Source organism: Manacus vitellinus, unplaced genomic scaffold, assembly GCF_001715985.3.
Source record: "Manacus vitellinus isolate BGI_N305 unplaced genomic scaffold, ASM171598v3 scaffold_9_pilon, whole genome shotgun sequence".
Lineage (NCBI taxonomy): Eukaryota > Metazoa > Chordata > Aves > Passeriformes > Pipridae > Manacus > Manacus vitellinus.
In genome coordinates this window covers 850668-864041 of record NW_021940917.1, presented here as the reverse complement: position 1 = coordinate 864041, position 13374 = coordinate 850668, and the positions used below count along the sequence as shown (strand labels likewise).

General features: G+C 43.4%; 1 protein-coding gene across 6 annotated transcripts in view; it reads left to right on the top strand.

The window, feature by feature from the left end:
- PCSK5 (proprotein convertase subtilisin/kexin type 5) overlaps nt 1-13374 on the top strand; it is a 249914-nt gene that overhangs the window by 90590 nt on the left and 145950 nt on the right. For all 6 annotated transcript variants that reach the window (XM_018085966.2, XM_018085965.2, XM_018085967.2 and 3 more), the window contains exon 6: nt 7656-7744. In XM_018085966.2, coding sequence (XP_017941455.2) covers nt 7656-7744 — 89 coding nt within the window. The remainder of the gene's footprint in view (nt 1-7655; nt 7745-13374) is intronic.

Below are 13374 nucleotides of genomic sequence, written 5' to 3'. Positions count from 1 at the left end.
AGGGGAAAAATCCATCTCTGTTTCGGGGGTGACAGGGGAATCCCAACATCTGACTGTACTGGAAGCTGAAGGGAGCTTGACTGGGAATGAATGGCAAAAACACCCCCTTGTGACTGACCCAGAGGCCCCATGTAGCCTTGGCATAGATTATCTCAGCAGAGGGTATTTCAAGGATCAAAAAGGCATTGTTGGGCTTTTGAGATGGCTTCTGTGGAGACAGAGGAAATTAGACAACAGAATACCTTTCTGGGTCTCTCAGGGAACTCTTCTGCTGAGGCACTGCTGAGGGCCAAAGAACGACAGGTAGCGATCGCTACCACAGCAGTGCACTGTCGACAATACTGCACCAGCCGGGACTCTGTGACCCCCATCCATGAGATGATTCATGAATTGGAGAGCCAGGGAGAGGTCAGCAAGACTCACTCACTCTTTAATAGTCCCATATGGCCAGTGCATAAGTCCAGTGGAGAGTGGAGACTGACAGTAGACTGTCATTGCATGAAAGAAGTCACACCACCACTCAGTGCTGCTGTGTGAGATGTGCTGGAACTTCAGTACAAGCTGGAGTCCAAGGCAGCAAAGTGGTGCCACCATTGACATTGCTAATGTGTTTTTCTCCATTCTTTGGCTTCAAGAGTGCAGACCATTTTGCTTTCAGCTTGTGTGGTGTCCAGTACGCTTGGAAACGACTGCCCAAAGGATGGAAACACAGCCCTACTATTTGCCATGGACTGACCCAGACTGCGCTAGAAAAGGGTGAGGCTCCAGAACACTTGCAATACATTGATGACATCATTGTGTGGGGCAACACAGCAAAGGAAGTTTTTGAGAAAGGGGTGGAAGATAATTCAGGTCCTCCTGAAGGCCAGTTTGGCCATAAAGCAAAGTAAGGCCAAAGGACCTGCCCAGGAAATTCAGATTTTAGGAGTAAAGTGGCAAGATGGATGTCATCAGATTCCAACAGATGTGGTCAACAAAACAGCAGCTATTTCCCAAGCAAGCAGCAAAAAGGAAACAGAGGCTTTCCTAGGCATTGTGGGTTTACAGAGAGTGCATATTCCAGATTACAGTCAGATTGTAAGCCCTCTCTATCATGTGACCCACAAGAAGGTAATTTCAAGTGTGGTCCTGAACAAAACCAAGATTTTGAATTAATTAAACTAGAGATTGCTCTTGCAGAAGACCTTGGATCAGTCAGGACAGGACAAAATGTGAAAAATGTCCTCTACACTGCAGCTGGGGAGAACGGTCCTTCCTGGAGTCTCTGGCAAAAAGTACCAGTGGAAGCCCAAGGACAACCTCTGGGGTTCTGGGATTGGGGATACAAAGGATCTGAGACCTGTTACACCCCAACTGAAGAAGAGATACTGGCAGCTTATGAAGGGGTTTGAGCTGCGTTGTAAGTGGTTGGCACCAAAGCACAGCTCCTCCTGGCACCCCAACTGTGTTGGGCTGGATGTTCAAAGGGAAAGTCCCTTCCACACAACGTGCCACTGATGCTATGTGGAGTAAGTGGATCGCAATAATCACGCAATGAGCTCAAATAGCAAACCCCAGTCACTCAGGGATCTTGGAAGTCATCACAAACTGGCCCAAAAGCAAAAATTTCGGGGTAGTATCAGAAGAGGAGGAGGAGAAGGTGACACGTGCTGAGGAGGCTCCACCATGTAATCAGCTCTCTTTACTGGCAATTCCTACTGTATTGTAGAGATACATCAAAAATGGAATTTTTGATGCTCTATGGAATCTTACACAGTGAGTCACAGAAGGCTGCTGAGGGACAAAGAGGATCAAGTCAAGTTGCAGAGCTGAAAGCTATCCAGTTGGCTTTAGATACCACTTAACAAACTCGCAGATGGTAGCAAATGCTCTGTGGGGATGGAAAAAGATGAATTAGCAGCGCAGAGGGAAACCCATCTGGGCTGCTGAATTATGGCAAGGCATCGCTGCCTGGGTAGAGAAGTTGGCTGTAAAATATGTCATGTAGATGCACTCCCAGGAGTTGGGCTACTGAAGAACATCACAACAATGGACAGGTGGATCAGGCTGTCAAGACTAAAGTGTCTCAGGTGGATCGGGACTGGTAACATAAGGGTGAATTATTTCTGACTTGTTTGGCCCAGGACACCTCAGGTCATCAGGGAAGAGGTGCAATGAACAGATGGGCTTGTGACAGTATTTCCCAGGTTTTCCATTACTCTGAAACATGTGCTGCACTCAAGCAGGCCAAGTGGGTTAGGCCGCTGGGGTATGATGAACAATGGTCAAAATATAAATATGGGGAGGCCTGGCAGATTGATTGTATCACACTTCTGCAAACCCGCAAAGGCAAGCAGTACATGCTTACAATGGTAAAAGTATCCACTGGTGGTTGGAGACATACCCTGTGCCTCATACCCCTGCCTGGAGCCTTGAAAAGCAGGTTCTGTGGCAACATGGCACCCCAGAAAGAATTGAGCTGGACAGCTGGATTCATTTCAAAAATAGCCTCAGAGACACCTGGGCCAGAGAGCATGGAATTGAGTGGGTGTATCATATTCCCTATCATGTACTCACCTCTAGGAAAACTGAATGGTACAATGGACTGTTAAAAACCACATTGAAAGCAATGAGACCTTCAAGCATTGAGATCTATATTTAGCAAAGGCCACCTGGTTAGATAACACTGGAGACTCTACCAATAGAGCTGACCCTGCCCAATCAAAACCTCCACATACCATAGAAGGGGATTAAGTCCCCATGGTGCACTTGAGGAATGTGTTAGGGAAACCTACCTCAAGCAAAGACAAACCCATCTGTGGGATTGGTTTTGCTCAAGGACTTGAGTGCACTTGGTGGGTAATACAGAGGGATGGGGAGACATGATGTGTACCTCAAGGAGATTTGATTTTTGGGGGAGAACAGTCTGTATTTTCAATTCTGTACTATTGGTTACTGAATGACACTGCCACTGGATGACATAACCATGGACAATGAGTATGGACTGCTCCAGATATACCAGTCGTGAGCTCCTGATCCAGTTTACAACCTCCTGACAGCACACCAGCCCTCCTGGAAGCCCCAGAAGACATCTAGGATGGATAGAACCCACAGTCATGGACTAAATAAAGTCAGCAGACACCTTGGAGGAACAGCAGTTCACTATGGAAATGATATCTGTGCTTGTGTATATATGTATATAAATGTATATAGTTGGAAGGTGTAGGCTCTGGGATAATGTCCTGGTTCTGGCCAGGACAGGGTGAATTTTTGAAGCAGCCAGGAGGAGGCATGTCTGGGACACGGAGGTTGTTCTATACCACCTCACATCACTGTCAGGGGCAGGGAAATGGGACTGTCTTCCAGGGGGGAGGAGTTTCTTCTGGTCAAGAAAACATGGTTGAGGGAGCCATCTGATATTGTGTCAAGGGGAAGGCGGAGCGTTCCATCTGAATCATTACTCTTCTTATACCCTCTATTCATTAACATTGTTGCTAATACTGTTCATTTTCTTATTAGTGTTTCCAGTAAATTGTTCTTATCTCAACCCATGATCTTTGCATTTTGCAATTTTCCAGTTCTCCTCTCATCCTGCCACAGCAAGGAGGGGAGGGGAAAACAGGGGAGCAAGAGCATCAGTGTGGTTTGGAGAGTCTTAGTGAGAGCACTGAGTTGGGGGGTACCATTCCTAAAGCATGACAAATTATTACTTAAGGGACCCATAAAAGATAACCTATTAAAAACAAATTAAGTTTCATATATTATTAATTCATACAGTGGGAAGTGATTGTAAGTGCACTTTTATACATATGACCTTGAAATAATTAAAACAACTTTTTTTATTTCCATTTTAAATGTGGAATGCAATTAACAGCGTATCATCAATGTTAAAGACAGAAGAGAAGAAAGTATTAAACATCTCTGCCTTTTCTATGTCCCTTTTTGTGAGACTCTTCTTACTGTATAATGGGCCAATGTTATTTCTGTGCAGTGCCTTTTGCTATTGACATATTAAAAAAAGATTTTGATTTTCTCCACAATATTGGCCAGCTTTAACTCTAATTGAGCTTTGGCCATATGAATTTTCTCTGTACAGTGGCAAGCAGCATCTCTTTATTCCTCTCATGTCATTTGACCTTGCTTCCACTGGCCATACACTTTCTTTCTTTGCCTTTGCTCTGGAAGAAGATCCCTGCTCAGTCAAGCTGACTTTCTACTTTGTCTGCTTGACTTCTGATATTTTGGAATCGCCTGCTCCTGTTCTGTTAGGCAATGGTACTTAAAAAGTGACCAGCACTGATGGACGCCAGCACCTTCAAAAGTGTTTTCCCACGGAATCTTACTGACTACTTCCTTAAGCAGCCTGTATCTGATTTCCTCATATCCAGGATTGAAGTTTTGATGGCACTCTCCTGTTATCAGAGATTGCTGCATGGTTTCTGTGGCCAAAATGATCACCTATTGCCACTTAAATCAAGAGCCCCTCTCTTTTGACAAATCAAATCAAAGCAACAAATCAAGGAGGGCAGCTTTTCTAGTCATCTCTCTTAGTACCTGTACCATGAAGTTATCATACAGGTATTTTAGGAATCTTTTGGGCCTGTTTGTATGAGCTGTATGGTATTCCCAGTTAATATCTGGGAATTGAAGTCCCCCATAAGGACAAGGCAGTCGATTTGGAGATGTCCCTTAGTTCCTTAAAGATTTAACTCATCACTGTCATCATTCTGGCTGGATGGCTTATGGTAGACCTCCACAATTACATCAACTTTGTTTGTCCCTTAGTCCTCATGCCAAGGCTCTCTATGTGGCATTTCCAACTGCAGGTGCCATACATTCCAGCCCTTCCATTACATATACTACTACTACCCTGTCTTGCCTGCCCTTCCTTATCCGTCCTGCAGAGCCTGTAACCATCCACCATGGTACTTCAGTCACAGAACTCATCCCACAAGGTTTTGCTTATGCCAATGATGCCATCTCTCTTGGACTGGGTCAAAGCTTCTGTCTCCTCTTGCTTGTTTCTCATGCAGGATACATTGCTGCTAGGAACATTTCAAGTGCAGTTCATTGTAGCCAACACATTGGGAAGCAGACTGAAGGATCTCACTAGCACTAAGTCCCTCAAATTTTGGTGTTCCACTGCATTATCACTGGCAAGCTTGATTTTGTCCCCTTCCTCCTTCCAATCTAGTTTAAAGCTCTATCAATCGGCCCTACTAACTCCAGTGCAAAAAAGAAAATGGCATCCCATCAGGTGTTAGTAGAAGTGGTGTTGTGTGCTGTACTTGACCCTGGGGTGACTAGTGTGTTTGATGATAGAGTGGAAATCTAACCCTCTCAACCAGGGCTCATTGGATGTAGCTGTCGAAGTAGCAGGTATCCCTGTACTTGGAACCAAGGAGATGTTTGAGCTGTTTCTGCCATTCTTCTTCAGAAACTCTCCCTCCTCCAAGTGTGGCTTCTATCTGTCCACTTTCTCTACTGAAAAACCTTCCTCCCATCACTGCTTCTCAAACTTGGTACCCATGAGGGATTTCTTGGCAATACGACCTCCCTCTGGGAAGCTGCAGCTTCGCCACATGCGTTTCACCAGGCAGGGAATGATTTATTAATAAATTATTTGCACTGAGGTGATGTGTGGAGGCATTTCTATATTTCCAGAGTGTAGTCGTACGTGCTTTGGTATTTGAGTGATAACACCTCAAAACTTATATTGACACCCAACAAAATCCTAATGAGAAGAAGGGATGTTTGGGAATTGGATCTTGTAAAGAATTCTTAAGACAGACATTTTCCTTTAAATATTAATGCATTTTTAAAAGACACTACTTCAAACACAGAGCTATTTACTGAAGCTATTTACTTCAGGCTTTTCAAAATAATTCAGCAAATGGATAAGACATTGGTTTATCAATTAAAGTCAAATAGGCTTTCTTCAAATGAAGAAGAATTAGGCTTTAAAATTAGTCTTCATATGAAAAATAAGCTTCAAATTTAGTCTTGAAAAATGTTCTGGTCAAGTTTGGCGACCAGATAATGAATTCTGACAGATAAATAGGAAATTAGTTGAGATATACATATAATTGTGAAACCTTTATCCAGCTTTAGTATTTATCAGTATACAACTTGTCACTTTGATTTTGTGAATAAAGATTACACTTTTCTCATAGATTATGTGTATCTTACTTGTCTAATAAATGAAATGATCTTCTTTGAAATTCTAACAGTTTAGCATTGCTTAATTTTTTTTGTTTCCTCTCTTTTTTTCGTAGGCCTATTTGTTATTTTTCTTGTTTTATATTAATTTATTCCAAACAAGTTATCTTAGTGTTTCCCATTTAAGTGTCTCAAAAAGATAGCGGGAAGAAGTTATGCTAATAATAACGAAATAAGGAGTGACTCTACCCAAAACAAGCTCTACCAGGGGAAAGCAACACTGATTCTTGTCTGTTAAATAAGCATCACCTTTACTTCAAACACACTTGTGTTCTCCAGATGTGTGTGTAAGCAGTCTGTCAACCAGCACCAGCAGAAGAGTGCCTGTGTACACAACTGACCTTTGTTAGCCTTCTCTAAAGCTTACTATGTTGTTATTTATTTTTTGCTTTGACTTTTTAAACTTCTTTCTTTATGGGTACTGAAGCCTTATATTATCTTGATATCTTTGTCTCATCGACTCCCCATCTCTTTTCCTGTCTGGTCTGAAACTCTGTATCTCCTCTCCACAGCACATCTCTAAAGTTCCCTGCCTGCTCCTTCTTGCTTGTGTCACATTTCTGCAATGGAGCTGCTTAACTGCACAAGGGTGAGGGCATGATTTACTGGTAGAAAACACACTGTGAAACCCATGTTGCCACAAAAATCACAAAAAGCAGGGACTGCTTTCCTGCAATGGGGACCTTATGGATGACCACTGTCACCTGGTAGAGAGCATGGATCAGGGGTGGGCAAGGCATACAACTGGGGCTTTGCACAGTGGGGAAGGGACTGAGCAAAGACTGGAGATTTTGTGTTTTCCTTCAGCAGCTTCTTGAGATTGTACACTTGCAGTCCAACTCTGCTTCCAGGCCCATAGTATACCTCTACTGGTGAAGGGTGCTTCGGACATTTTTTCTGCTTCTAGAAAGACAACAGGCTTGCAGAGTTGGCCCAAGGCACAACCAAGGCATGCCTATACAGAAGCTTTGAGCATACCTGGCATACAGCCAGTCTTAGGCTTATCTCTAAACAACAGTGTGGGCATTAGTGCAATCTCGTCTTCCTTGGGGAAGAGCATGCCCGCTAGAGGTTGGGTAGAGATACACATACTAGCAATACAAGTGGTTGTGAGCGAATGCTGGACAGACATTTTGTCTAAATGTAAGATCTGGTTCAAAATCAAGAACTGATATCTAAGACTCCTCTCTGTTGCTGTGAATTATGTATCCTCACTGTATGTCTTTATTATAAAGTGTTTGTGTTTCCAGTAGGCACGAAGAATTTAATGTGATTGCGGTAATGATGTTAAAATGTGTTCAGAGGAATACTGTAACATAGGTCTAAATTGCTATAAGGGCTTGAGTAGTGCAAGACATTGTGGATAGTTGTGCATTTAGCGTCTAAGAATAACCAAAGTCCAAGACTTCAATCCCAGTGGTTTATGCTTACTTGGAAAAATGTTTGTCTGACTGCAGGCATGGAACCCGTTGTGCTGGAGAAGTGGCAGCCACGGCAAACAACTCACACTGCACAGTAGGAATCGCCTTTAATGCCAAGATTGGAGGTATGTGAAACAATCTCCCACCAAAACGAAAAAAATAATCAAAGAGCCATTTGTGATAAATGGTGCATTCAGACCCTTCTCAACAAGAGAAGGAGATTTGTATGGACAACAAACCTAGCTGTGTTAGCAAGTAAAGCTCATTTGTGGAGTGGTTGTTCAGTATCAGTACTGAAGGAGTTTGTGTGCAGTGGCCCTTCTGCAGTGCTCTCTGGAACACTGCCTCTCAGTACAAACCAAAAAAATAGAAAGGTGAGGCTTTTGATGGAAACACAAACCCCAGAATTAGGACATTTGGGTTTTCTCACATATTCAGAGCTATAAGCGGTGAACTTTGACAAACCATAAGTAAATGCACACATCAGGAATATTGCCTTGCATATTGTTTCCAAAAAAACACTGTCAAAACATGATGCATTATTGTGTTGTTTGGCTGTGGTTGGAGAGAATGTTCTTTTGATCCCTCTATATGATCAGATTATTGCCTAGAAAACAATATTCAATCGCACATTTTTGTTCATTCAGCCAAGAGTTCCGAGAGGTTTCTGTGAATTCATAGTCATTGGCTGCTCAGTAAAGATCTTTAGTTTAGTTTGTGGTGATGATTATCAGGATGTCATCTATATGTCTCCTAGGATGTAGCCTCTCTGTGACAGGTTGTAACACTTCTAGTGAAGTTTTATCCTGAACTTTAGATGAAGTCATGGGATTGGTATATTGGCTTTCAGTAGAAAGACCTGTAGCTCAAACTCATTAACTGTTGATTTTTGAAATAGAGCCTAAAATAGAGCCCATCTGTGAAAACAGAAGCATGTTTACCTATATATACACCAGAGAACAGTTCAAAAATATGAGCAGGCAGAGTTGAGGCCATGTTTCTGCAATTAATAATACTGCATCTATTCTCTACTAGATCAGTACAAGTTTGATCCAAATCAAATGTGAGCGCATCTGCATTTCAAATTAGCCAAAGCACACATCAACATCCTCATGTCAGCTTTCTGTTTTCCTGCTGGCTTCAAGAGGGTAGACAATACCTGATCCAGTGTAAGTGTTGTGGGTTGACCTTGGCCGGATTCTAGGCACCTACTAAAGTCGCTCTGAGCTGGGAGAAGTCACACAGGCAAAACAAACTCAACTTGGGGTTAATACTAAAAATTATTACTAATAGGATAAGATCTAAAGAGTGAGAAATAAAACAGTCTTAAACACACTTTCCACCCACCCCTCCTTCCTTCCATGTTCTCCCTCCTCCCCCTGCAGCAGTGCAGGGAGACAAGTCCACCCCTCGGGCAACAGTTCTTCCAAATCTGCTGTCCCGTAGGTCACTCTTCCATGGGCTACAGGGGGACAGCCTGTTTCACCATGGTCTTCACCACGGGTTACAGGGAGGGGCCACAGCTCTGAGTCCTTCCCCTGCTCCGTGGGGTCCCTCTCATGAGTAACAGTCTTGACAGACCTCTCCAACATGGGTCCCTCCCTTAGGCAGTAGTTTTTCCATATTTACTGTCACAAGAGTCACTTCTCCTCCTATGAAGGATGCAGTCCTTCATAGGATGAGCTGTACTGTTGTAGATCCCCCATAGAGTCCTACCCGGGAATAACCTGCTCCAGCATGGATTTTCCTCTCCATGGGCCACAAGTCTCTTGAAGGACTCTGCTCCATCCTGGGCCTTCCACGGGGGGTAATAGCCTTCTTCCATGCATCCATCTGCTCCTGCATGGGCTTGGCTGCACCGCGGCAGGCCGCCCCAGCCCAGTCCGGCTCGACTGGCCCAGGGAGGGAAAGGGAGGGCAATGCCCGCCGGCAGGGGCCACTCTGCCACCCTGGCCTAGCCAGCAGGGCACCCACTCCACCCCCCCTCGCAGTTCACCTTGGGGGCTTTGGTGCTCACGGTGCTGTTCAGCTCCTTAGGCAGGATGGGCTCCAGCATGGGCTGCTTGCAGGGCGGGCCCGGGAGCTGCAGAGCCACTCTCCATGGGGCCGCATGTCCCGGGCCCGCCCCGGCACCCTTCGCAGGGGCCACCGGTGCCTGTTCCGGGCTAGGTGCCAAGAGGCCTTGGCTGGGCTGCCGCTGCCTTCCCCCCAACCTTCCCCCGTCCTCGCTGTGGGGGAGGCGGCGGAGCCACCCGGGAGCTTTGGTCAGCTCTCCCCTGGCTCAAAAAATTCTTATGCACAACAGCTTATTCTTAAATATGTTATCACAGAGGCGTGATTATTGCCTCTCCCTTGGCCAGGAGTAGGAAGTCCCTCCTGTAGCCAGCTATCACTGGGGGGAAGACTTCTAGCAGCTTCTAACCAAAGCCACCCTAGGTAGCCACCCCTGCTACCAAAAACCCAGCCACTTCAACCCACAACAATAAGGTCAGAGTGACGCAGGAAAAAAAACTCCCCTCAGGTGGAGAGCCTGCCTGCACAAAACTACTACCCTGTGAGAATGATTTAGAAAATCAGAACTGGTCAAGCGAGTGAGTTTATGGCAGATGAACAGGTTGTCTCCTGTGGACATGGCATTTCGCCATGTACCAGCAGCTATGAAATCAGATTTGTTGAGTTGTCAAACCAGAATCAGAAGAGACTTAGTGCACTGATAGAGATAAGAGATGGCTTCTGGAGAAGTTTCATTTGTGAATGGAATAGTCACACAACTTGCAATAGCTTTGGCATGGCCTTGATGTTAAGCTTCCTCTTCCTTAAGTTGAATTTACTTAAGAGTTTTGCTGCTGCTGACCTATATTTGGTATGCTTCAGAAAAGCCATAAGCTACACATTTAAATGTGCAATGGCTATGTTCCTCTCCACAGGCCAGATAAAGAGTAAAAATATCAAATCATATCATGCTGAACTAGTATTCAGCTTGCTTGTTTCCCAGGGATTTAAAGACCGTCCTGGGGCTTTCTTGAAGAAGAAACTAGAGTTAAGGTAAAGCAATTGCATTCTCCTTGCATAGAGGAGCACCTGCTGACAGATTGTGATGTTGAATTTGCTCCATCAAGATAAGTATTTTTTACTTCAAACCAAAAAGCATCTCTGGACACATAAGGGATCCAAAGGAGATAAAGCAAAAGGGAAAAAAGTCTGTTCCATCAAATACTGGCAGGTGAACAAATCCAATTAATGATCTTTATGATCGGAAGTTGTTAACAAGGCACCCATCAATAATGTTCCCTTTTTTCCTAAATGTGTTTGTCCTCCTTTTCTTATTTCTGAACATTTAAAAACTTCTGACAACAAATAGGTAAAAAACAGGATTCTTAGAAAGTCTAAGCTTTCTCTTAAAATGGTGTAAGTGAAATCTGCTGAAGAGAAAATTTGAGTAAAATTACAGTCTGGACCTTCAGTTTTTTACAGGTTGTGACAAGTTTCTTATAAAAAATTGTGAAAGTTTTTGCTTAGCTAAGCTGCAGTCCCTTTTACTACAAGACAAACCAGTGCACTAAAGGGCTAGATCATTTTTTCAGAGTTATTCTCTGCAGTAATCACACAAAACAAGTTGCCATGTACAGAGCTTGTGAGTCTTTTTATAGGAAAGATTGGTTAGCATGCTATTATTGTCGCAAACTGATTGTGGAAATTGCAAAGCATCTGTGGGGATTTGGGTGCTTAGCTACCTGGCTGGGCTCAAGTCCTGATGGGAAAACAGTTACACTGAATTATGGTACAACGGGTGTATACTGTCATCAGTTGATGAGGAATTAGTTTAGCTATTTCTTTAAGTTTAAGGCAGATGCTGATTAAAAACAAGCATTTTAAAAGAAAACTTCCTTTCAGCTCAGTTTTGCATGTTTTCTGTGATTCACTGAAATTTTGTTCTGAGTAAAATGCCACTTATAATTTGGGAATTACTGCAAATGTTGGGAAAAGTTTGCAGGTCTCTAAAGTCTTAGGCAGAACAGTCTACAAATGCAGTCTTTTAATTGCCTTCTGGACAGCTTTTGTTGCCCTATCACCATGTGCCAAATGCAATATGAAGGTTTTGTGATCAGCAGAATTAAGTACTACACACATTGGGAAGAGGGAGGGAGAGAGGGAGGAAGGAAGGAAGGAAGGAAGATTATTTTCATTGTAAATAGCCAGTGAGATGTCTGTTATTCAAAGTCATCTTTCATAGAATCACAAAATCATTTAGGGTGGAAAAGAGCTCTTAAGACCACTGAGTCCAACCTTTGACTGATCACCACCTTGTCAACTAGACCACAGCACTTAGTGTCTCATCTAGTCATTTCTGGCACAGCTTGAGGCTGTGTCCTCTCATCCTGTCACTAGTTGCCTGGTAGAAGAGGGCAACCCCTATCTTGCTACAGCCTCCTTTCAGACAATAGTGGAGAGTGATAAGGTCTCCCCTGAGCCTCCTTTTAACCAGACTAAACACCCCCAGCTCCCTCAGTCATTCCTTGTATGACTTACTCTCTAGGCCCATCACCAGCTTTGTTGTCCATTTCTGGACATGCTCCAGCATCTCAATATCTTTCTTGAAGTGAAGGGCCCAGGACTGGACACAGAACTTGACATGCAGCCTCACCAGTGCCCAGTACAAAAGTACAGTCACTTCCCTAGTCCTTCTGGCCACACAGTCTTGATACAAGCCAGGATGCTGTTGGCTTTCTTGGCCACCTGGCTGCACTGCTGTCTCACGTTTAGCTGGCTGTTGACCAGCACATCAAGGTCCTTTTTCCTGGGCTGCTTTCCAGCCACTCTTCCTCCAGCCTGTAGCGATGCCTGGGGTTGTTATGACCCAAGGGCAGGACCTGGCACTTGGCCTTGTGGAACCTCACACAGTTGATCTTGGCCAACAGCTTTGAAGCATGTCTGTCCGTTGTTAGCCAGAGAGAACAACACTTAAGTCACAGCCTTGTCGCTGTTGGTTTAGAGTAGACCACTTCACCATCAGCAAAAAAATTCTGGTGTGAATTAATTCAGGTGCCAGTGGCAGAATTTGGAATTACTGTTCACCAGTTGTATATAGCATTTAGACTTGCTACACAGTTACAGAGCCATAAAGGAAAGTTTTATTTTCCTTCTTTCAAAACCAATGTACCTTTATTGTCTTTATTTAGAACTGATTTTTTAATTATTAATATTTTAGTGTGCTTTAAAGAAATTGAGAACACAACTTCCATCCAGCATTAATTTTCTTAGATTATTCTGAGGTAGAAAAAAAACCTCACTAGAATCCCAGAGCTGGTTTAATGACTCTTTTTCATAAAGTCCATAGTGCGATCACAGTTTGTGAAAGTTTATTATCTCACAAAACATGGGCAGCTTTTGTGTGAACTGAGAAATACAATCACTTTTCATTTTTGAGTCAAATAGAGTAAGGAAGAAGATAAGTCCTCTTTCAACAAAGCAACCCCTATGCCTTTTGTTAATTGGAAGTTAAATTCTTGGTAAACAAGAAAAGTTTCTTTAATCTGAGCTCATAAGCAAAATGAAATGTGTCTGTATTTAAAAATATGTAAATTTGGCCTATAAATAGCAGTGACCTTTTAAAGGAGATGGCATCTGGCTTGTTCATTTTGGAAGTAATAATTCCTCTGTATTATCATACAGTTATATTAAATTTTAATTTAATATTTAACCTCCCTTTGATCACATCACACTAACTGTATGTAGGTCCTTTTTCTTGTTCAGG